This window comes from Nerophis ophidion, linkage group LG10, assembly GCF_033978795.1.
Source record: "Nerophis ophidion isolate RoL-2023_Sa linkage group LG10, RoL_Noph_v1.0, whole genome shotgun sequence".
In the NCBI taxonomy this organism is placed as follows: Eukaryota; Metazoa; Chordata; class Actinopteri; order Syngnathiformes; family Syngnathidae; genus Nerophis; species Nerophis ophidion.
In genome coordinates this window covers 29,296,566-29,320,562 of record NC_084620.1, presented here as the reverse complement: position 1 = coordinate 29,320,562, position 23,997 = coordinate 29,296,566, and the positions used below count along the sequence as shown (strand labels likewise).

Sequence of the window (23,997 nt, the reverse complement as noted above, 5' to 3'; positions counted from 1 at the left end):
AACCCAACACCGGATACATATATTTTATATTATGGCCTTCTGTGTTGTGCACAAAGCAAGCGCCATACAGGCGTGTTTGGATGAGTAGGGTGTGGAAGAACTTGACCTCAATCCCACTGAACTTTGATCTACTTTGCTTGAGTTTAGCTCCTGCGTTGCATCCAGGAGGCCTCACCGCCACAAACGCACCTGTGGCCAGTATGAAGGACTCGGGGGTCCTCTCTGGGAGGGGGGGAGGGGAGTCGTCACTGTCCCAGCAGTCTGGGTTAAAAAGGTCAGATGTCAGATGAGCATAGTCTTGGTCTAATAGATTGGTTGATGGGAGGATCAAATCAGTGAGGAAACAAGCAGCCACCAAGCAGCCTGACCTCACAAAGCAGAGATTAGAAGAGAAACCAGCAAGCAGCCTTCACGCCCCTTTAGAACTGCCTTTAAATACTGGAAGCACTGGATGCTGCAGGACGACATGATGGCCTTCCAAGTATTTAAAAATAGGGATTATGTGCTCTAATCTGACCCCAGCACAGCAATCATTACTGTGTTCAATGTTTACCATGCACTGTTACTGTTCCATCACCATTCCACATGCACACAACTTGCACCACAAGCTCACTCCTGCAAAAGGAAGCGGATGAATGCTAACGATTAGGCTACTGTGTGCACTCATTAGCATGCCCCCTCGTTAACACAACATTAGAATCGCGATTACAAGGGAAACTAGTGAGATTTAAGCGACTTTGACAACGTTACCTTATCAAGCATCATTCTTACAGTACAGTATATTCAATGTACAGTAGTACCGCGGTTTTCGTTTTTAATTATTTCCAAAAGGGCCGAAGACCAAATCATCCGAAAACACAAGCAATTTTTCCCAAAAGAAACCAAGTGAATCCTATTAATCTTTCCGAGATTAGACATCCAAAAACATTAACACAATGCCAGTGACAGGTAAATGTTGTCTCAAGGAGCATGTGGCACACTCACTGGCTGTATCGACGCTGCAATAAAAAAACTGGATGAATACAGTCATTACTTTTGACATGCAAATAAAATTGATAGAACACAAACATATTTTTTTTATTGTTTTTAGCGATGCACAAACTTTTAGTGACCAATAATATTTTGCCACACAAGGCCCAAAGTTGTATTTTCGACTTTTGGCTGAATATTTTTATCACTTTTTAACACTGCCGAAATTTAATGTGGTGGTGATGTTAACAAGAAGCACGCGCTTGTAAGATGTGGATGTACTTTAACATATCCAAGAAAAACTGTTTCTTACTGAATTTAATAGTGTTTCTCACCTTCTTGGTCAAAGTGCTGGTACTTATACTTTCATGGTGTATCATTTTGAAGCTATACTTATTAAAAAAAGCCGTGAGACTTAGGTAAGCAAAGGACGACAGAGTCAAAAGGATTTCGAAATAGTAAGTTGAGAGAAATAATAAAGCACAATGAGCAGATCTGGACTGAAAAGAATGTAATAATCAATAACGACAAAACTGAGTCACCAGTGCTAAAGATTTCGTGGAATGTCATGCGGGGACACGGACTAGTTGGTTAGGCGCAATGTTAAGCTGTACGATAATCGCTCAAACTTTCGGGTGAAGATTTGCTCCGAAAACGGAATCCTTTGAAAAACAAGGTACTACTGTACATCAAAGGGTAACTTTGTACTGTACTTTGAAAAAGCAGCTGGATTGGCGTACTTGCAATGGCCAAAGTGGGTGACGAAGAGCTCTGCCCGGCGATGGACATGGGTGAAACCTTTCGCACCAGCTGGTGGTCCCCAATGTGAAGAGACTTAACCGTCGCCGTTGAGACGCTGATGTGACAGCTCTCTTTGCCCGCTGCGAACATCTCTCCATCGCCCTGTTCATCATCTGAGTTATCCGAGTGCAGCGGGTTGGTGAAGCTCAGGGCAGTCCGAACTGGAGTGGAGGAGGAAGAAGAGGAGGAGGAAGACAGGGCCACGTGATCAGAAAAGGATGAGGACGAGGACGTCTTTGGCAAAGTTTTCTCCGGGCTACTGCAGGGTTGACTCCAAGTTGCCAGGCTCCCTTTTAGCTCCACTTTTTCACCCATCACTGGAAGGTGGTTGGGTCTGGCGAGTGCTCCTACTTCCAAACCGCCCACTCCCACCTCTGTCCCCGAGTCCTCGGACAGAGAGGAGCTGGAGGTGAGCAGGGAGTGTCCGGAGCGGGCCTTGAAAGCGTGGCTTCTCTGCAGCGCCCCCCCACTGTTGGACGAGCCGCAAACGCCGCCTACTCCCGCTGAAGAGGAAGTGTCAAAACTACGAAGTCCTTCCTGCAAAGGCACCTTCTTAATCTCAATGCTGAGCTTCTTCTCGATGCGTGGCGCGCCGCAGCACTCGGCAGCTGGCGACTGAGGGGAGCAGGAAGTCAGGCTTTGGCCCGATTCTGACTTTGTCGTCGTCGTAGGAACTTTGTTGTTGTAGTTTTCATTTAGATCTAAATTGGAGATCTGGGTCTGCTGCTTTTGGTCTTTTGGTTGTGATTGGCTGGTCTGAGTGTTTTGAGTGGCTTCTGATAGGTTCTTCCCCTGCTGTACACCTTTATTCTGAGAGAAACAAACTACCATGAGCACAGGCACCTAAAATGCATCTCACCTGACACCACATTCACCTGTGTCACGTTCTGTTGTGCAGTAGCCAGGACGTGTATGACAGGTTTGGGGTGGTAGCGGTCGTTGTCCTGGCGAACGCTGGTGACCGTGGGGAAGGCTGATGGTGGGGACGGGGTCAGTATGGGGGGTACTGGATGAGGCTCAGGGGGCTGCAGGATTTCCTCTTTGACATCGCCCTCCACCTGTGTACTAGAAAAACGCAGCATATATTATTTATATGTGGAATGCAAGATATATAATATGACATGTCATCATGCTGCACCACACTCAGACATGAAAAATAATGTAGTGAACAAAAGTGATGTTATTTCAGCACACTAGAAGGCACAGATAATAACACTACAATGGAACCTCGATTTAAGAACCCATCAATTTGCGAACTTTTCGATTTACATACTTTTGGATTGGCCAAGTATGCCTCCATGTGCAAACCATGTCTATGTGTAAGGACTTGGTCATTAATTTTAGCGCATGCAGACAGAAACGCAGTGTGTATCATTGTAGCGGAAGCGGAACCTTCCACTCACGTCCTGCACAAGACATACTCACGTCTTAGCGCTCCAGTGCCTTTGAGTGTATGAGTGCCTTTTGTGTGTTTTTTCACTTTTGGCTAGTTTTGTCTATTTTGTTAATGCAAAATGAGTCCAAAAAATACAACAGACCAGTGTAGAAAAAAGGAGAAAATCCCTGTGGATTAAAAAGAAGACTATTTGCGAGGAGTAGTGTACAATAATGGCGCTTGCAAATAGGACTGACAAAGATTAACAAAGCAGGCTCTTTAATTGTGAAAACACTGGACTTTTCTGGAAAAATATGCCAAAAAAGAGTTATTGCACAGCAAGGAGAAGATATGACAGATTCTGCCCTTTAAGAAATAGAAAAGCACACATGAAAAAGGGTGGGAGTGGGTGGCTGCTCCTTTCATTATGCTCCTTGTCAATGTGGGTGGATTTGAACTTTTTAAATGTTTATTATTGTAGCAATAAAGTTGTTAAAGTTTAGGATTTCTGATCATTTGGGAGGGCACCATAGTGGCTTCTGTGTGCGCGCATGTTGCCAGAGCAGCGGATACAGCACAGTTCAGCATGTTTGTAAATACAAAGTCGATCCATCACTCTTTGTTATATTTGTTTGATATAAGGTACTGTGTAGCACTTTATATTGTTTTCAAAGTTGACAAATCTTAAATAAAATATGGACTTTTTTCGAGTCTAGAACCCGTTATTAATGTTTACATTGTTTCATATGGGGAACTTTGCTTCACGATGCAAACTTCTGGATTTACAAACCATGTTCAAGAACCAAGTAAATTCATAAATCGAGGTTCCTCTGTATATGTTCTCCTATCCAGCCTATGAAAAGTTAATTTCTTGAAGTGTTCCTCTGTAGTCCTGTTCAAGTCAGCAACTCAAGCTCAGTGTGAAAACTCCTACAGGAAGTGGAGGTTGTGATTAGACACACAGAGGTACTATGTAGGGCGGGCATTCACGTGTGTATGCAAATAATCACATTTGAGATGTTCAAAAACTTCCTTGTGTTTCATTTAGATAGATAGATAGTACTTTATTGATTCCTTCAGGAGAGTTCCTTCAGGAAAATTAAAATTCCAGCAGCAGTGTACAGAGTTGAGATCAATTTAAAGAAAAAAGTAAATAATGGGGGTTTAAAAGGAAACAAAATAGAGAAATATTACAAAAAGAATAAAAACAATGGGAATAACAATATAACAGTAAAATAAGAATATAACAAGACAAAGTAGGCAGTAGTGACCATGTTATGAAAACATATTGCACTCTTAATGTTTTGCATCCCCTGTCATCCTAATTCCCCCCGTCCCCCGTCCCAGAGAGGGGTTGTACAGTCTAATGGCGTGTGGGACAAAGGAGTTCTTGAGTCTATTAGTCCTGCACTTGGGATGAAGCAGTATAGCACTGAACAGGCTCCTCTGGCTACTGATAACGCTATGCAGAGGTTGACTGGCATCATCCAGGATGCTCACTAGTTTGTCAACAGTCCTCTTCTCTGCCACCGTCACCAGTGAGTCCAGTTTCATTCCGATTGTAGAACCGGCCCGCCTGATCAGTTTCTCAAGTCTGGAGATGTCCTTCTTAGATGTACTGCCCCCCCAGCACACTACCATGTAGAACAGAACACTGGCAACCACAGACTGGTAGTACATCCACAGGAGTTTTCTACAAATGTTGAAGGAGTGCAGTCTCCTGAGGAAGTACACCCTACTCTGTCCTTTCTTGTACTGGTGGTCCGTGTTAACAGTCCAGTCCAGCTTATTGTCCACCCAAACCCCGAGGTACTTGAATGAGTCCACGGTCTGTACCTCAACTCCCTCGATCACAATAGGTTGTGACCGTGGACTCGACCTCCCAAAGTCAATGACCAGCTCCTTGGTCTTTGACGGATTGAGCTGCAAGACGTTCGTGTGGCACCAGACAACAAAGTCCCTCACCAGGTTCCGAAACTCCTCCTCTCTGCCGTCCCTGATGCACCCGACGATGGCTGTGTCATCCGCGTACTTCTGGATGTGACACAGCTCTGAGTTGTAGCAGAAGTCAGCGGTGTACAGAGTGAAGAGAAGAGGGGCCAGCACCGTTCCCTGCGGTGCTCCGGTGCTGCTGATCACAGTGTCAGACGTGATGTCCTTCAGTCTGACGTACTGTGGCCTGTCAGTGAGGTAGTACGAAATCCAGGCAACCAGGCAGGGGTCCACTTGCATTTTGTAGAGCTTGTCCTGAAGGAGGCGGGGCTGGATGGTATTAAAGGCATTCGAGAAGTCCAGGAACAGGATCCTCACAGTGCCATTTCCCTTATCCAGGTGTGAGTGGGCTCGATGCAGCAGGTAAAGGATAGCATCCTCCACACCAACTCCTTCCTGGTACGCAAACTGCAGGCTGTCCTGGGCATGTTGCACCTGTGGTCTGAGGTCTTTATGTAATATGTAACTCATTACAGTAAGTGTAATGACTTCCCAGGATCATTCCAATGTGGTTTGACTTGATGATGTGGAATACTGACAGATAATCTTCATTTGGTGTCAGCATGAAGAAGTCAACTTCAACCATTTGTCCTCCTTCTGATAAACAAGCTTTAAAAACAGCCTTGGAATCTCTTTTTCAAACAACATGGATTTTGGCGTCCTTGGTGTCGAGCAAATAAAACACAATCCGATTCCCGCCGAAACAGATTGTTTCCATGGAAATATGAATTTATTAAAAAGCAAGAGAGTTTATTTAAGACTGTACTTCTAAAATCAGATTAAACTTTTATGATCTCCCAACAAATAGAAGTCACGCCAAAACAAATAAAAAGGATATGCAGCACATAAAGGATTGAGTTAATGTGTGCAAACACTATAATATAAGTGAGTAGACTTTTTGGGAGGGGGGGATGTCTTAGCATGCATTGACAGTGACTTTTAGCAGACATGAGTGAGACTAGGATGGTGAAAATAATCCCTATTAAACATGCACCAACTCTACATATTCCACTAACACCATAAACAACAAGCCAAAAAATGTTTCATTCCCACCATGGGATTAATGAAGTACATCTATATGTTCAAACATTTATGATGGCATGCATAGATCATAAAACTAAATGAGAATCAGGGGATAAACTCGCTGACGCAAAAGTGGAGCACAAACCCTGCTGGGCCCATAAAGCAAAATGAAAATGGAGAGAAGAGCAACAATGTGGGGAATATCTGCTCCTGCAGGGAGGGCGGCTCTACTTGGTCCTGCCCAAGATTGTGTTACTTTAATCGCCAGACTTGCAGACGATTGCCAAGTGTTGCAAAAGGATCTAAAAATACAGCCAAAGTTCTTGGTGGCGACGGCTCTTAGCAGATGGACAAGAGTTCAGTTTGGGGAAACGCTTCTGTCAACTTTTACTGAAAATCTTTCTTTTGTGTTTGCAAAATACTGTTCATCTGTTGGCAAAGCAAATACTTCAGATAAGGATGAATAGAAGAAAAGATTGAGCAATAATATGAATAAATACAGCAGTAGCTCAATTTGTTTGGCCATAAATACATTTTAAAAGCTTAGAAAAAAGAAAATTGAAAAAAAAAATAGGTAAATCCTATTAATATATTCCAGACACCTAAAATATGAACATAAATAACACAACTAAATGAAAAATTAAATGAAAAAAGGTATTATTCTCCCATTTGCACTAATTGTTTAACAAGCGCTTATGTTTCTCTTGTTTGCATTTTCCCATCAAGCCTGCAGACATGTCCACCTTTGCATAAATTAGACTAAGGTGTTTAAAGGGGCTGTTTGCAACATTTACACGGATGCCTAGCGGGTGCTAACTTTCCAATGTATTTTAAGCATTATATACCGCCCTCAGACTTTTAGGACATAATTAAATAACTATGTATGCGCGTAACACATGCACTTGCATTTCCTTTAGGTGTTGTTAGCTAATAATAGTGATTTGCATAGTTAGTGTTAGCTGTCATTAATTTTGTATTCTATTATAATAACAACATGAGAGCAAATTGTTTGTTGCTTCTCTAGGACTGCTTTTGTATGTATACACATGCTCGCTGTGCGTATGTGTTGACGAGAAAGGGTGAGTGACTACCGTAAACACGAATAATTTTGTTTGTGTCGGTAAAACTTTTCATTGCATAAACTTAGTAATCGTGAAAAATATTATTTTTTTTAAAAAACAATTGTTTTCTGGTAAACCACAAATGATAACATAAGCTACCCAATATATTTTTCTTTGTTTAAAAATGTATTTTAAACAATTGCAAATAGCCTCTTTGACTGGTGAATGAAAGTGGGCTGATTACTCAAAATGCCAACTTTACCGTGACGCCTTATTTTGGCTGTGTGAAAATTATGGAACTTTAAATTGTGGATGTCACTAAAATCCATGAAAAATATAACATTTTAATTATGAAAAGCCCGTATTAATCCAGGACGCATTTGTCACATGAACATGTGTCGCCGTGGTGAAGTCTTATCGCACTGAAAGGATGCACTGCGTATCCCATAATAATGGGACCTTGGAGTATGTTAAGGTAATGTGCGAAGTCCCACAGGGGTTGGTGCTTGGCCCTGCCCATTTCAAAAGTTATATGCTGCCGCTCGGCGCCATCATATCGCAAATACTGTGTTGTTTTCACTGTTATGCTGATAACGGCCAACTTTACAAACCCCTAAAGCTGACCAACACACCGCGTTTTGATGATAATAAACAATGGATGTCCCCCTGCCCTGGCTCCTGGTACACTTCAGATGGGACTTTAAGGTTTTATTACTTACGTACAAAATATTAAACAGTCTAGCACCATCTTATCTTGCTTATTGTATTGAACACTATGTTCCAAGAATGCTGGTTTATTAATGGTTCCTAGAGCCCCAAAAAGTATTTGCAGGCTTTAGAGCGTTCTATATTCGGGCTACAGTACTCTGGAATGCCACAACGGCAACAATTAGTGATGCCACCTCAGTAGAAGCATTTAGGTTCCACTTTTTTCAGACTAGTTGACCTGCCGCTTCTCTCTCTTTGTTGCCCCCCTCTCCTGCAAGGAGAGATTAACAGATGGCCACAGATCATCCGTGGGGAGATAACAGTCAGGAGGAGGCTCTAGTTGTTCTAAATCGTGACCTAGTGTCAACCACTCGCCTATGACCTGGATGGAAATCTTCAACAACCCTCTGTTTGCCCCCAATGGATTGGACTCTTACAATATCAAACATTATGTCAATTTGGTTTGTGCATCCATTCGAGGCTCCTGTGATTAAGGGCTATATAAATTAACTTGGATTAATTGATGTGTGTACACCCGATAAAACAGCTTCTTCTTCCTGGCTGGATGTGATTAATAATATGGAGATTAAACTTTGTTTACTTGTTATCATTTTACCACCCTGATGTTATTTGTGATGTTAAGAGTTGTGTTCTGTACAAATGGTTGCGAAGCTGGTATGCATCAAAGAGGCTTAAATGGATAATGCACTTTTTTGGAATTTGCCTTCCGTTCACATCAATTATGAGAGGCATGATGCTGGATGTTATTTTATTTGTTTTGCATTTAAAATATCAAATAAAGGTTATCAAAAGTTTGCTTACAATGGAGTCTATGATAGCCGCGCAATACCACTTATAAAGCCCTTAAAAAATATCCAAACACCTCAATTGAGGTTTAATATACATGATGTAATGTAGTAATAACATTTAATATTTACGTATTTTGATCATTTTAAGCATACGCGGCACATTAATTTCAAGAACACATCACGACTTTTGCTTTTCTTTCTTCATCACTGATTATTACTCACTGCAGAATTTATGAGCACCAACAAACATAAAAAACATCACTTACTTTGCAATGTCTGCTGTCATTTGGATGCCGACTGCTAGGGTGTTCATATATTCCCATTTAAATGAAGAATGACCATAATCCTCATGAAAAAACGGGGTGGGTAGGCGGGGGGACCAAGCATCTTTTCGTGTTATTCTTGCCATTTCCGGGCACTAAATTGCTGTCAAAGTGTGCCAACTTGTCGAATTGCCTCTTTAGACTTCTTCTGTCCAGGTGAAATGCATAATTTATCATCTACAAAAAACTTCTAGGGAGCAAGGAGGCGAGAAAGCAGGCCACTTGATGCATAAGGACACACGGTAGTGATCACGGCGCCGCTTTAAATAGTTTGTCTGCGTTAGCGCTTATAATAACCATCTCATCAATACATTGTTAATATTCAAGTCACGAAATGTAAATTGAGCATTGTTGGCATTTTTTTATGGTAATTTACTGGATTTTATGGTCAAAATAGTGGCCTTTTACTTACCAGTTAGAATGCATAAAAAAAAAATCCATCCGTCATCATGTCTTTCATAATGATTGTAAACGATAGTCAGAATTCCAAAAAAGTAATGTTCCCCTTTAAACAGCTGTGTGTGTGTTTGTGTGCAAGTTGCAGAGTTAAAAGTTTGCCATCAACTTTCCAAAAGTGATTAATTAAAAGATTCAGTTATTGTGCTTGATACATTCTTGCCGATCTGTTACATAAAACGATTGTTGATGATCACATCCTTTCTATCAATCAATCAATGATTATTTATATAGCCCTAAATCACTAGTGTCTCAAAGGGCTGTACAAACCACAACACAAACCACAACGACATCCTCGGTAGAGCCCACATAAGGGCAAGGGAAACTCACACCCAGTGGGACTCACACCCAGTGGGACGTCGGTGACAATGATGACTATGAGAAACCTTGGAGAGGACCGCATAAGTGGGCAACCCCCTCCTCTCTAGGGGAACCGAAAGCAATGGATGTCGAGCAGGTCTAACATGATACTGTGAAAGTTCAATCCATGGTGGATCCAACACAACCATGAGAGTCCAGTCCAAAGTGGATCCAACACAGCAGAGAGAGTCCCGTCCACAGTGGAGCCAGCAGGGAATCATCACAAGCGGAGGCGGATCAGCAGCGCAGGGATGTCCCCAACCGATACACAGGCGAGCGGTCCATCCACCCTGAGCCAGCCCACTGGAGGGGAGGTAACAGGTGGTAGAGGTGAACGGCACTGTGTCCCCTCCCCTCTCAGTAAGCTGTGGAGTCCCCCAAGGCAGTATACTAGGACCTTTACTGTTCTTAATATACGTAAATGACATGCCATCAGCATGCGACTGTGAATTGTTCCTGTTTGCGGATGACTCGGCCCTGCTGGTATCCGGCAAGGACAAGTCACAGGTGGAACAAATCCTCAGTGCTGAACTCCTCAATATTTGCACCTGGCTCGCTGACAACAAGCTATCCATACTCTTAGGTAAAACGGAATCCATCCTATTTGGGTCCCATATCAACCTTAAGAAATTCAGTGACTTCACCATAAAAGTGGGGGACATTGTTATCACCAGGAAAGATGAGATCACCTACTTAGGTTCCATTCTAGAGGTCAATCTTTCCTGTGATAAAATGGCAACCAAGGTAATCAAAAAGGTCAACCATAGAACGAGATTCCTCTGCAGAATCTACTCTCTGGTCAACAAAAGCACCTTGAAGATTCTAGCGGGAACTCTCATTCAACCCTTTTTCGATTACGCTTGCACCTCCTAGTACCCCAGCACCTCCAAAACCCTCAAATCTAGACTCCAAACATCCACGAACAAGCTAATCCAGTTACTTTTAGACCTCCACCCCAGATCACACCTCCCTCCAACCCACTTCTCCAAAGTGGGCTGGCTCAGGGGGGAGGACAAAGTAAAACAACTTGCACTGAGCCAAGTCTATAAAATCCGCTACAGCTCCGATACCGAAGTACATGTCAAACTACTTCCTTAACGTAAATGACCGCAATAACCACAACACCAGAGGGAGCTCCACAAACCACGTTAAACCCAGATTACGATCTAAAAAAGGTCTTAACTCATTCTCTTTCTATGCCACATCAATGTGGAATGGACTCCCAACAGGTGTAAAAGTAAGTGCATCTCTATATTCCTTCAAAACCGCTCTAAAACAACACCTCCGGGCAACTTCAACCCTTTACTAATACCCTCCTCCATTCACATCCCATCTCCCCGGATTGTAAATAACCTAATGTAATTAATCAAATGTATATACTTGTTCTTATGCTATCTGAACTCACTATGTTCTCTGCTCGCTGTACATATCCTACCAAGTAAGACCTACACTGTTTCAATGTCCATTTCTCTGATGATGCAATTGTGGATGACTGAAGTGCTGATATCAACCAAAGCTCCTCATCCCAGCCCCCGGATTGTAAATAATTCAATGTATATACTATGATGATTAACCTGTGTGATGACTGTATTATGCTGATAGTATATATTTGTACCATGAATTGATTAACATGGACCCCGACTTAAACAAGTTGAAAAACGTATTCGGGTGTTAGCATTTAGTGGTCAAATGTACGGAATATGTACTGTACTGTGCAATCTACTAATAAAAGTTTCAATCAATCCATCCATTTTCTACCGCCTGTCCCTCACAGGGTCACAGGGAGCTGGAGCCTATCCCAGCTGCACTTCGGGCAGAAGGCGGCTTACACCCTGGACAAGTCGCCACCTCATAGCAGGGCCAACAGAGATAGACGGACAACATTCATACTCACATTCACACAGTTGGGCCAATTTAGCGTTGTCAATCAACGCACACAGTGCATGTCTTCGAGGTGGGAGGAAGCCAGAGTACCCGGAGGGAACCCACGCAGGCACAGGGAGAACATGCAAACTCCACACAGAAACACTAACCACTGCGCCACCATGCTGTATATATTTATTTTCTATGAAACAGTCACATATTCCAACGATGACTTCACGGTCACTTTTAAATCATTGTATGCATTAAATGTCCCAGGATGTTTAAACACGGCAGATAATGAGCATTCACCTTGCTTTTTATACGGTGGTTTCACCCTCCTTTTGTTACACTTACACACAGACACAGCAGGTAAACAATGTTCACTGTGGTCCTTTTGTCCTCATCAAAATGCATGTTTCATGTTGTCTCGATTACAGAAATCAGAATAGATTTGTTTTAAAGAAATTTCTTTTATCTTCTTATCACATGTGGTGTATGTACACTGCATCCAAACTATAAGAGCAAAATGATTTTTCAACTTTCAGTGGTGCTGGAATCATTCCAGACTCAAAAAATACTGAAGTCGATGGGAAAATATGTGGAAGGTCAGATATTATAGAGAATGGCCACATCTAAGTGTTGATGCACCCAAAGTGTGTATCTTGGATGAAGGCACTAACAGACTTAAGTTGAGGGGGGAAAGATGCACTGACAGAATAGGACCATAAAAAAACATGTAACATTACCTTTACCTTTATTAAAGACTCATGTTGGCAAAGATGGAGATGAGTGTAGGGGGAGGAAAAGGAAGATAGTAATTCGCTACGAGTTCTTTCCTAAATTCAATAGTGTTTTTCAACTTCGTTATCAAAGTGCTGACAGTGGCAACTTTCTTAGGCCTCATGATGCAGTCGTACTCAATAATATAAAAAGCACAGAAACTGAGTCACCAAGGCGTGAGTTCTTTTTTTGGGCACTGAAGATGGTGTATGAAAACCAGGGTAAAACCAAATCATATAAAAAGTGAAGTGTACAAAAAGTGAGGTACCATTTTAAGACTAGAGAGGATTACCTGCGTATGCGAGGTGGTTTCGGGGGAGGCGTGTCCCATCGCTCGTCATCTGACTGGTGGCCTGCTTTGTCTGGACTGCTTTCATCCTGCAATGTTTCACAAGTCATGATGCAACATCAACATTAGTGTCGGAGTGCCTCCTAGAAAGATTGTGAAAAGTGGAAAAAGCTTGCGTAGGATGTGTGTGGATTACTGTAATACTGCAATAGCTGCAGCAGACTGAGCCTCTGTGGGTGTTTGGGCCGCTAAAACAACAACTGCTGAGCAGACGTGACTCAACCTGCTGATGGCATAAGTCACTAGGGCCCTATCATAATATTTTGATAAGCAGTTAGAGGTGCAAAATAATGGTTGAGTTGTGGTGGCAAAGTTCTCCGGCATTCACACAATATGATTTATGTAAACAAGATTGTGCTGTGCAAAAGTCCCCAAGCTCCTAATTAAGAGTGTGAAAATACAGTATATCAATATGGCAAACTATTGCCATATTTAATTTTACAATACAATTATCGATACCGCTCGTGGTGTGTCGTAGTTTTTTTGCCGTTGTAAACCCTTTTATTTGTTCCTCCTTTGTGAGTTGAGTCAGCATAATGGGAGAAGGGATCCCGAAAAATGCCATGGCTTACTCGTGTGTATAGCTGGTGTAACAAAACCTCCACAGGAGGACTCTGATATGAAATCAATCAATTAATCAATGATTATTTATATAGCCCTAAATCACTAGTGTCTCAAAGGGCTGCACAAACCACAACACAAACCACTACGATATCCTCGGTAGGGCCCACATAAGGGCAAGGAAAACACACACCCAGTGGGACGTTGGTGACAATGATGACTATGAGAAACCTTGGAGAGGACCGCATATGTGGGCAACCCCCCGCCCCCCTCTAGGGGACCGAAAGCAATGGATGTCGAGCGGGTCTAACATGATACTGTGAAAGTTCAATCCATTGTGGATCCAACACAACCGCGAGAGTCCAGTCTAAAGCGGATCCGACACAGCAGCGAGAGTCCCGTCCACAGTGGAGCCAATAGGAAACCATCCCAAGCAGAGACGGATCAGCAGCGCAGAGATGTCCCCAGCCGACACACAGGCGAGCGGTCCACCCTGGGTCCCGATTCTGGACGAGCGGTCCATCCTGGGTCCCGACTCTGGACAGCCAGTACTTCATCCGTAGCCATCGGACCAGACCCCCTCCACAAGGGAGAGTGGGACAGAGGAGAAAAAGAAAAGAAACGGCAGATCAACTGGTCTAAAAAGGGGGTCTACTTAAAACCAAGAGTATACAAATGAGTTTTAAGGTGAGACTTAAATGCTTCTACTGAGGTGGCATCTCGAACTGTTACCGTGAGGGCATTCCAGAGTACTGGAGCCCGAACGGAAAACGCTCTATAGCCCGCAGACTTTTTTTGGGCTTTAGGAATCACTAAAAAGCCGGAGTCCTTTGAACGCAGATTTTTTTGCCAGTACTTCATCCGTAGCCATCGGACCAGACCCCCTCCACAAGGGAGAGTGGGACTGAGGAGAAAAAGAAAAGAAACGGCAGACCGTGTAGTATTTTATACGTAAGTAGTAAAACCTCGAAGTCACATCTTAAGTGCACAGGAAGCCAGTGCAGGTGAGCCAGTATAGGCGTAATATGATCAAACTTTCTTGTACTTGTCAAAAGTCTAGCAGCCGCATTTTGTACCAAATGTAATCTTTTAATGCTAGACATGAGAGACCCGAAAATAATACGTTACAGTAGTCGAGGCGAGACGTAAGAAACGCATGGATAATGATCTCAGCGTCGTTAGTGGACAAAATGGAGCGGATTTTAGCGATATTACGCATATGAAAGAAGGCCGTTTTAGTAACGCTTTTAATGTGTGACTCAAAGGAGAGAGTTGGGTGGAAGATAATACCCAGATTCTTTACAGAGTCGCCTTGTTTAATTGTTTGGTTGTCAAATGTTAAAGTTGTATTATTAAATAGAGGTCGGTGTCTAGCAGGACCGATAACCAGCATTTCCGTTTTTTTGGCGTTGAGTTGCAAAAAGTTAGCGGAATAGAATAGAAATACATTTTTTCCACAGCTCTTATTTTTGTTCAAGTACTACAGTTGGAAAACTGTGTGGCTGAATCCATTGTTAGCTCTCATCTGCTTCGCTATGCAAATGAAACAAGTTTTCTTAAAAATTCAGTAACGTGCCCTTCTATTCCAACACAAAACATAAACATGAGGTCACTTACAGCTAATCACTAAACACGTAACAGAATTTCTTTAATCAACTTTATCTCCATCACTATACATATTGAATGTATTAACTTTCTATCAAAATAAGCAAGTGTTTAATCATGTTTCTAGTCATATTTATACTGCACTTAAGAATATGTAATCTACTTAGTAGACATGAGTTTAAAAAGGTGTCACTGTTTGTCTAAAACAAGACAAAGGGCCTGATTTACTAAATGTTTGCGTGTACTAAAACAAGTGCCAAATTGATAGCACATGCAAAGTTGATCTAGTGAATTGCGTTCGTTAAAGGTGCTGTTTGCAACTTCCTCACAATAACATTTTTCAAAGAAAAAATATAAATTTTTAGTGGTGATTATTATTGGTTTAACACAACACAACTGTTTCCTAAATGTCTATATTTTGCACAATTACAAAGTTTATGTAATAAAAATGTTACCGGCCTGTATAAAATTATTGGAGTTTATGGCTGTGACTCACCCAGTCTTGTCAACGCATACGCCCATAGAGCACATGCACACATACAAAATCAACTAATATTTTGCAATCATGTTTTTGTTATGATAGAATATACATTCAATGACAGCTTATGCTAGCTAGCCACTTTGCTATTATTAGCTAACAACACCTAAATCTAAAGCACGTGCATGTGTTACATACGTACGCAAATACGCCATTACCTATGGGAAGCCGGGGGGGATATACTGCGTAAAATACATTGGAAAGTTGCTGCACTCTATGCGTCTGCGTAAATATTGCATACAGTCCCTTTAAGTGAGCAGAATAAGGCCTGCAATCCATTTTGAGTGTCTGTCTTTATTAGTATGCAAAATATATGCTGATTAGCAAAACGTCCATGACATTGGGGGAAGAAGATGCAAATTATACAGCACACGCAATGTTATTTATCAACACTTTTATCCCCGTTTTGCAAGCACTATTTAACGTCTTATTTAGCACATTTTGAAAACTATGTGCAAACTCATACAATTACGTACACAGCTGCAGGATTGTTGCTTGCGCCGCAAAGACAGGCAAGGAGCATAGAATGTGTGTGAACATTTTGCGTGATCTGTCAGAAATAAAAAATATTACACATATCGTCCATACAGCCACATCATTCCATAAATGATTTTGGATCTGAGCAGAGGATGTCTTTGTGGCGTGTGCAGCTTTTTAAGATATCTGTGATTAAGGGCGATATACTGTAAGTAAACTCTTATTGATTAATTGTTATCAATTCATATCTGCATGCTGGGTGAGTTAAGGGGCTGTTTAAAACAAAATCAATGAATATGTTTTGATGTCTGCTGGCTGCAGTCAAGACATCCATGTATGCTGCCACACGCGGCCAAACATCGATTGTTTACCCATAAAAAATATTGAGAAGCTGTTTGACGTATTTGAGTCTATTTCTTCCCAGTACCTGACTTAATGAACTGGATCGTCAAGCTTGTTGTCAGAGCTGACTTCCTCAGACGGTCACTTCAGAGACAGTGTTGCCAAATGTCACGAGAGAAGCATTGAGAGGATTACAGTTGGTACAAAATGCGTCTGCTAGACTTTTGACTAGAACAAGAAAGTTTAAACATATTACGCCTATACTGGCTCAACTTCACTGGCTTCCTGTGCACTTAAGATGTGACTTTAAGGTTGTATTACTCATGTATAAAACACTAAACGGTCGAGCTCCATCCTATCTTGCTGATTGTATTGTACCATATGTCCCAGCCAGAAATCTGCATTCAAAGAACTCCGGCTTATTAGTGATTCCCAGAGCCTAAAAAAAAAAGTCTGCGGGCCTTAGATCATTTTCTATTCGGGCTCCAGTACTCTGGAATGCCCAACAGAGATGCTACCTCAGTAGAAGCATTTAAGTCCCATCTTAAAACTAATTTGTATACTGTAGCCTTTAAATACACCCCAATTTAGACCTGTTGATCTGCTGTCTCTCTTTTCTGCTCTGCCCCCCTCTCCTGCATAGAGAGGTTATCAGGTGACCATAGGTCAGTCTCCAAGTAGGAGGCGATAGTTGTACCAAGTCAGGACCCAGGAAGGATCACTCCTCTTTGCATCAGTTGGTGACGTCTCTTCGCTGCTGATTTGTCTCCATTCAAGAGGATCCCCTTCTGGCCCCACTGTGGACTGGACTCTCACATTATTAACCATATCCACTAGGCATCCATTACACCGGTCACCCGGGGGGTGTCCCCACATCGGCGGTCCCTTCCAAGGATTCTCGTTGTTCCCATTGGGTTGAGTCTTTTCTTGCCCTGATGTGGGAGCTGAGCCGAGGATGTCATTGTGGCTTGTGCAGCTCTTTGAGACATTTGTGATTAAGGGCTATATAAGTAAACTTGGATTGATTGATTGTTGATTAAAGCACATAACCAGCTCTATAAAAACAAGTTGCTTGTAATAGGCAAATAATAAATCAACTTGGCAACACTGGACGCAGAAGGACCCCAAAGGAGAAACGCATTAGTCCGCTCCTCAAGGGAAATACTGTACGATATTATTACATAAAACTAGTGTAGTTGTTTGTAGTACATGCTATTGTATTGATTTTCAAACAGTATTTATCTAAAAGTGTTTTTTTTTTCTTTTTAAAAGTCATGTTACATGTTAAAATTGTGGTGTTTTGGAAAAACCAACCACAGATTGTATTAATTATAACTAATTTCAATAAGCGGAGTTGCTTTAAGATACGAGTGTTCCAAGCTCAGTCATAGAACAAGTTGTGCTGACAAGTTGGGGTACTTCTGTATACCGATCATAAGTAAAACCAGACATAACTTTCTAAATATGTCTGTAAACTTTTTTCCTTGGTTGCACTTCTGGGACTCAGCGGAGGAGATGTGTGAAGTGGCATGAGCTTGTTAGCTGGTATGTGGGCCATTGAGAGGAGTAAATACCAACGACAACAAAAGAATAAAGCTTTTTTTTTTTTTTAAATGCCCTTTGAGGCTTTGCTGTTTTAAGTCACAACTCTTGGAGTTTTTCTTGAGTCCTATATTCTCAATTTCACCTACACTCCTGCCTCCCATGTGACTAATTATTTGTGCTCTTCCCCTCTTTCACTATGTTCCAGTGTTGTACTTAGCAACATCCTGTCTTTCTTTCCCAGCGGACGTCATACTCAGTGTGTGTGCGTGTGTGTGTGTGTGTGTGTGTGTGTCCGTGAGTGTGTCATACCATAACATCATGTATCTGCACGTTGGTGGAGCTCTCCAGTAGCTGCAGTTGTTTGGTAAAGAGTTGCGCTATTGCTCTGTGGACTAACTCATACTGCTCCTGAGGAGGGAAAAGACAGGTGATGATAATAACGGAGGGAGGACCAGGTGTCATAAATGGTGTGTGTTAATAAGATGATGCAAACTAATCAATATCAGAGTGCACACATTAAAAAAAGATGTGGCAGATGAGTGCTAAGTTCATTACTTTCTGGCAGGAAATGTAAGCAGAGACTTTTTTTTCTTTAAAAAAAATTACAAGCTTCCTAGAAACTGCAGTGCTGCCTTTCTGCTCTTTACCTTACGCCGCTACATGATAGAGACAAAACATTTGGAAGACACTCCAGTAGTCTTGTACTGGAGTGTCTAGTAATGTCTTTTGCACAAAAAAACTCAACCTTGGTCTGAACAGCCGAGTGGCGCTGAGTCCTCATTTCTTGGATCAATCGGAACACGTTGAAATCTTCTGGAATTTTCTGAAGTTGCACACACCGCAAAAAAGGTTTGACGGTGCCAGTTCCACTTCCAATATATGGGGAAATGAGTCCATCTATCTACTTACCCCAGCCTTGAGGAGGTTCCACGTGTAGTCAATGGCACAAATGGCGCCCGTCCTCCCACAGCCCGCACTGCACAGTCAACACTCATGCAAATTAGCCCCAAGGTACTGTAAGACGGATCACTTGTATATCAACTCTCCATGTCAGACCGAAGCGGAGATGACAGCGTAGCGACACACATAAGTATCATAAAAGTCCATCTCATGCTGTCACACAGTTTCCAGCCAGCTCTTAAACACACAGACGTAATTTTAAGCCCTGCTGTGTGAAAGCAGGAAGTGTCCTCGGGCTTCTCATTACGGCTTTTTGAGCACACATGAAGACGGCGTGTATCATCAGCATCACAGCGTGCGGTTCATTATTTCACCGCGAAAGCTTCTTTATTAGGGAGGCATAGTGCAGTCGTAAGCGAAACACCACCATGATGCGGCGTGTGCGTACCTGCAGTGAACACATATAGGGACGTCGTCGTTCTCTTGGTACTCTCTCATTAGGCTTATCATGTCCAGGATGGAGTCAAACGATGAGGGGACGTCGTGATCGGGCCAGTTAATGTAATGGAACTGCGTTAATCTACGCGTTTCCTGCAGGGAGACAAAAAGGAGTGAATGCCTGTGCGCTTCAAAGCGCTATGGGTCGTACGTATGTACCTACATTCTCATACTCCACCAGCAGAGTGCGGATGAAGTAGTCAGTCCTGGCCTGCTCTGATTCCTGGAAGACAACACAAGTGACATGATGCGATTAGAAGAAAATGTGAGAAATTAAAACCCCTCTCCCCACAGTTTTGCTTGCTTATTACAAAGTACAGCTGCGATGGTACAGATTTATCTACTTACACAAGAGATTTTGAAAGGCCCAAAACTGACGGGCTCCCCGAGCAGAGGGAAATAACGCTCACATTTTTTCTGAGGAGAAGAGAGTGAGTTAGCTTTGGCCGAGCGCAACAACACTATAGAAGAATTCTTGAACGTAGAGCGAGAAAACATTTTCATTGGTGCATTAAAAAGTACACTGACTCACCCTTCCCATTTCAAACTCTCGACAGGCCATCACAATAACCTGCAGAGACACAAGCAAAGAAGGCTTACAGAGAAGTTCCATCCATCCATTTTCTACCGCTTTCATCCTGATTGGATTTTTTGACACAGTTTGATGCTACAGCAGCAGGAATCACATCTGCAAGCTTTGCAGCGTTGCATGCTCGCTGAGCCTAATAACCACTCCCGCACGGCATGGCCTCATCTGCTTCAACCCATGTACCTCTCTATTAAATATTTTTTCATGCATGTTTAGGGTGGTGCCCATCAGATATTGATGCGATATTGGCATAAAAACAAAACAAGTATGTGATATTTGCTTGCATGTAAAATATGATGGTGATGTTGATCTTAAGATATATATTTAAAAATGAACATTATCAAAAGATAATTTAATACATTTGGAGAGAACGGGCATGGTTTCATTTGCAATCTGGGGGGAACACTTCCACACACCAACCTTTGCAGACGTACATAGTAGATTGTAAATGTGACAAAGAAACAACAATATTCAATATCTATTATGTAGAACAGTGGTCCCCAACCATCGGGTCAATACCTGTCTGTGACGCATTTTCTCCGATTTAACTATCGCCTGTCCCACTAGACCCAGGGTCACCAACCTTTTTGAAACCAAGAGCTACTTCTTGGGTACTGATTAATGTGAAGGGCTACCAGTTTGATACACACTTAAATAAATAGCCAGAAATAGCCAATTTGCTCAATTTACCTTTAACTCTATGTTATTATTAATAATTAATTATATTTATCTTTGTGGAAACACTGATCAGCTTAATGATTTCTCACCATAAATATATTTCGACTCTTTAAAATTCAAAATTCAACTGAAAAAAAGAATAAACTAGCTAATTTGAATCTTTTTGGAAAAATTAAAAAAATAATTTATGGAACATCATTAGTAATTTTTCCTGATTAAGATTAATTTTAGAATTTTGATGACATGTTTTAAATAGGTTAAAATCCAATCTGCACTTTGTTAGAATATATAACAAATTGGACCAAGATATATTTCTAACAAAGACAAATATTTTTATTTTATTTTAATCATAATAAGTTTGAAGAAATATTTCACAAATATTCTTCGTCGAAAAAACAGAAGCTAAAATGAAGAATTAAATTAAAATTTATTTATTATTCTTTACAATAAAAAAAATAATTTACTTGAACATTGATTTAAATTGTCAGGAAAGAAGAGGAAGGAATTTAAAAGGTTAAGAGGTATATATGTGTTTAAAAATCCTAAAATCATTTTTAAGTTTGTATTTTTTCTCTAAAATTGTCTTTCTGAAAGTTCTGAAAGTTATAAGAAGCAAAGTAAAAAAATAAATGAATGTATTTAAACAAGTTAAGACCAAATCTTTAAAATATTTTCTTGGATTTTCAAATTCTATTTGAGTTTTGTCTCTCTTAGAATTAAAAATGTCGAGCAAAGCGAGACCAGCTTGCTAGTAAATAAATACAATTTAAAAAATAAAGGCAGTTCACTGGTAAGTGCTGCTATTTGAGCTATTTTTAGAACAGGCCAGCGGGCGACTCATCTGGTCCTTACGGACGAGCTGGTGCCCGCGGGCACCGCGTTGGAGACCCCTAGATACACCAATAAGCTTGTTTAGATGTAGATGTACAATAAAACTCCTCATAGGAAGTTGCCATTGGTAACATTTTTTATAACTTTGTGACATAATACAACACACATTACATATGAAATAGAAATATGACTGATTGTAGTCACAGGCTTATTTCCATCTGCATCTCATTGCAAAGAAAAAAGTCTAATGCTCCCACTAACTCAGTGTTATGGTGAGTTGTATTTTTCATGCACTTATTTTTGCTGTTTTTATCTGGCACAAGTGGAAAGCTGGTCCCTGAAAATAATGCCTACATTAGGAAGTGTGCTAAATGTAGATTCCACTCATCATATGATTGGCACTTATTTGTAGTACAGAAAAAAAAAAGGTCTACTTACAGCTACATTGTACTCCCAGTTCATCCTCCAGAAGTCCACCACTGTGTTGGGCAGCGGGCCCTGAGTTGCAATGTAGGCCTCTGGGCCATCCATACCCTGGAAAAAAAAAGTTACATGTCAAAAGAATGAATGAAAATAAAGAAGAAAAAAAACCTAAACATTGTTTTAGTGTTATGTCTTACCTTGATGAAATTGGCATTGATGTAATCTGTATCGTGATTGGTTGTTTTTAACATCAGCTTCACCCGAGTGTGATCAACTACAGAGAAAAGAAGTAAGGAGGCAGCATATTCACTGAATGTAAATATGGGAACTTAGATGCAGATGAATAGAATGGTCATAGTAAATGCATCTCTGGAGACCTCCATGGAACATTCATCTACAAATAAATCTTCTATTGCTACCACAGTTTTAACTTACAGGGCAGTATGTCCTTATACCGGTTCTTCTTGACATTTTCCTCGCATTCTCCTACATTAGTCGGGTAGATCTTTTCCGTGCGGTACTTTGTGGATAGTCGCCGCAGACGCTGAAAAGAAGCATTGGAGGAGACATAATTAGCTCTCTTTAGCAAATAAACATGAACATTCCTTCTATTTTTTCAACATTTTACTCCACACAGCTTATAATAATACACTAGACACACTGTGGGCTAATCTCCTTGCAGCTGACATTGAAGAAGACAAATTTAGGGACTGCAAAGTCTGAGAATGTCATCGGGGGCGTAGTTGTCTCATGTAAAAAATGGTCGACTGCAAAGCTTCAAAAAGAGAGGAAAAACTCACTGATGGCACTGAATAAATGCCCACGCTTGTGTGCAGTTTAGATTAAGGGGATGCAGCATATGGAATGGCCTTGTGTCTTTCAGAGCAACAGAAATATGCTTCTGTGCACACAAGCACCATAGATACAACATCTAACTGAAGGAATAGACATTCAAAACACATTTGTGGCCTCAATTGGATTCAACTAAATAGCAGCTATAGTGGGATGGTGATGGCAAAGAGGAAAAATAGGTATATCCACCCACAGTTGTGAGAAAAAAAATATTTGCTTATACTGTAAAAGGTTCTGCAGTGCTTTATATGTGCGCCCTTCCTCATTAAAAGCCTGAATGAGAAGAAACTGTGTTAAATACAAATAAAACATGGATTCTCATCTAAATGCATCCATTAGGTCATGCCACATAGCTCTATAAATTCCGTAGACTTTCAGTTAGTAATTTATGAATTATGCTGGTAATAAACATAACAGTACAAACTCCAAGGCTACTGTCTGCAGAGACCCTGTTTCTAATTACTCAGACTTCCTGTTATGTAAAACACACACATACTGACGAACGCACACACACACGCACACACAACTAGAGAAAAAAATAAAGGAAGCCTGTAGGGCGGAAGAGGAAAAATAAAGCACAGGCAGTCTGTGCCTGCTGGACCTTCTTTAATGGGGGAGGCAGAAAGAGACTCTTTGATTGCTAATGGCTTCTTTTATTCCTGGTTTCCACGTGCTCTTCTTGACACACTTCTGAGTGAAATGGGAGGGGCAGGAGTAAAGTGGTACTAGCTGAAGATCTTGGATAACAGAAGAAGAAACTGGTGATGTATTTCCTGCAGCAAACCACAATAACTGAGCTTCCTGTCCACAGACGCACGCACGCACACACACACACACACACACACACACACACACACACACACACACACACACACACACACACACACACACACACACACACACACACACACACACACACACACACACACACACACACACACACACACACACACACAGGGCGTTTCCCGCACAATCATGATGCCGCCTTCACAGACCCCTGTGAGGGTGAGTCATTTGGTGTAAAATTAGTGGACGACGCCAGGGGGGTTAGTGTGCAGAGACTGCTGGACATAATAATAGAAATGAATACAATAATGCAGTAGGTAGAATGCTGGGAACTGGATAGACGTGCTCACAGAAGTGTAGAGACAATTGTAGTAGTTGTAGTGCTCACAAACTGTCCCTGGCAAAGGCAAAAAGTGGAGAAGAGAGTAACTAGAAAGAGGTACAATAAGAGTTGAGAATTAAAGATGCAGCGTTAACCTACTTTCGGTCTCCTGGCTGAATAA

General features: G+C 41.5%; 1 protein-coding gene across 18 annotated transcripts in view; it reads right to left on the bottom strand.

Moving 5' to 3' along the window:
- Nucleotides 1–23,997, bottom strand: part of LOC133560611 (tyrosine-protein phosphatase non-receptor type 12-like) — a 60,886-nt gene that overhangs the window by 10,881 nt on the left and 26,008 nt on the right. For 4 of the 18 annotated variants that reach the window (XM_061913311.1, XM_061913312.1, XM_061913313.1 and 1 more), the window contains exons 2-15: nucleotides 22,292–22,400; nucleotides 22,054–22,130; nucleotides 21,872–21,967; nucleotides 19,868–19,906; nucleotides 19,684–19,752; nucleotides 19,499–19,558; nucleotides 19,286–19,428; nucleotides 18,847–18,913; nucleotides 18,683–18,760; nucleotides 18,247–18,345; nucleotides 12,813–12,898; nucleotides 2,646–2,835; nucleotides 1,710–2,580; nucleotides 107–261 (exon numbers count right to left, since the gene is read on the bottom strand). In XM_061913311.1, coding sequence (XP_061769295.1) covers nucleotides 107–261; nucleotides 1,710–2,580; nucleotides 2,646–2,835; nucleotides 12,813–12,898; nucleotides 18,247–18,345; nucleotides 18,683–18,760; nucleotides 18,847–18,913; nucleotides 19,286–19,428; nucleotides 19,499–19,558; nucleotides 19,684–19,752; nucleotides 19,868–19,906; nucleotides 21,872–21,967; nucleotides 22,054–22,130; nucleotides 22,292–22,400 — 2,139 coding nt within the window. Of the gene's footprint in view, nucleotides 1–106; nucleotides 262–1,682; nucleotides 2,581–2,645; nucleotides 2,836–12,812; nucleotides 12,899–18,246; nucleotides 18,346–18,682; nucleotides 18,761–18,846; nucleotides 18,914–19,285; nucleotides 19,429–19,498; nucleotides 19,559–19,683; nucleotides 19,753–19,867; nucleotides 19,907–21,871; nucleotides 21,968–22,053; nucleotides 22,131–22,291; nucleotides 22,401–23,997 lie in introns of all 18 variants that reach the window. The other 14 variants (XM_061913316.1, XM_061913305.1, XM_061913317.1 and 11 more) reach the window with 5 other exon arrangements.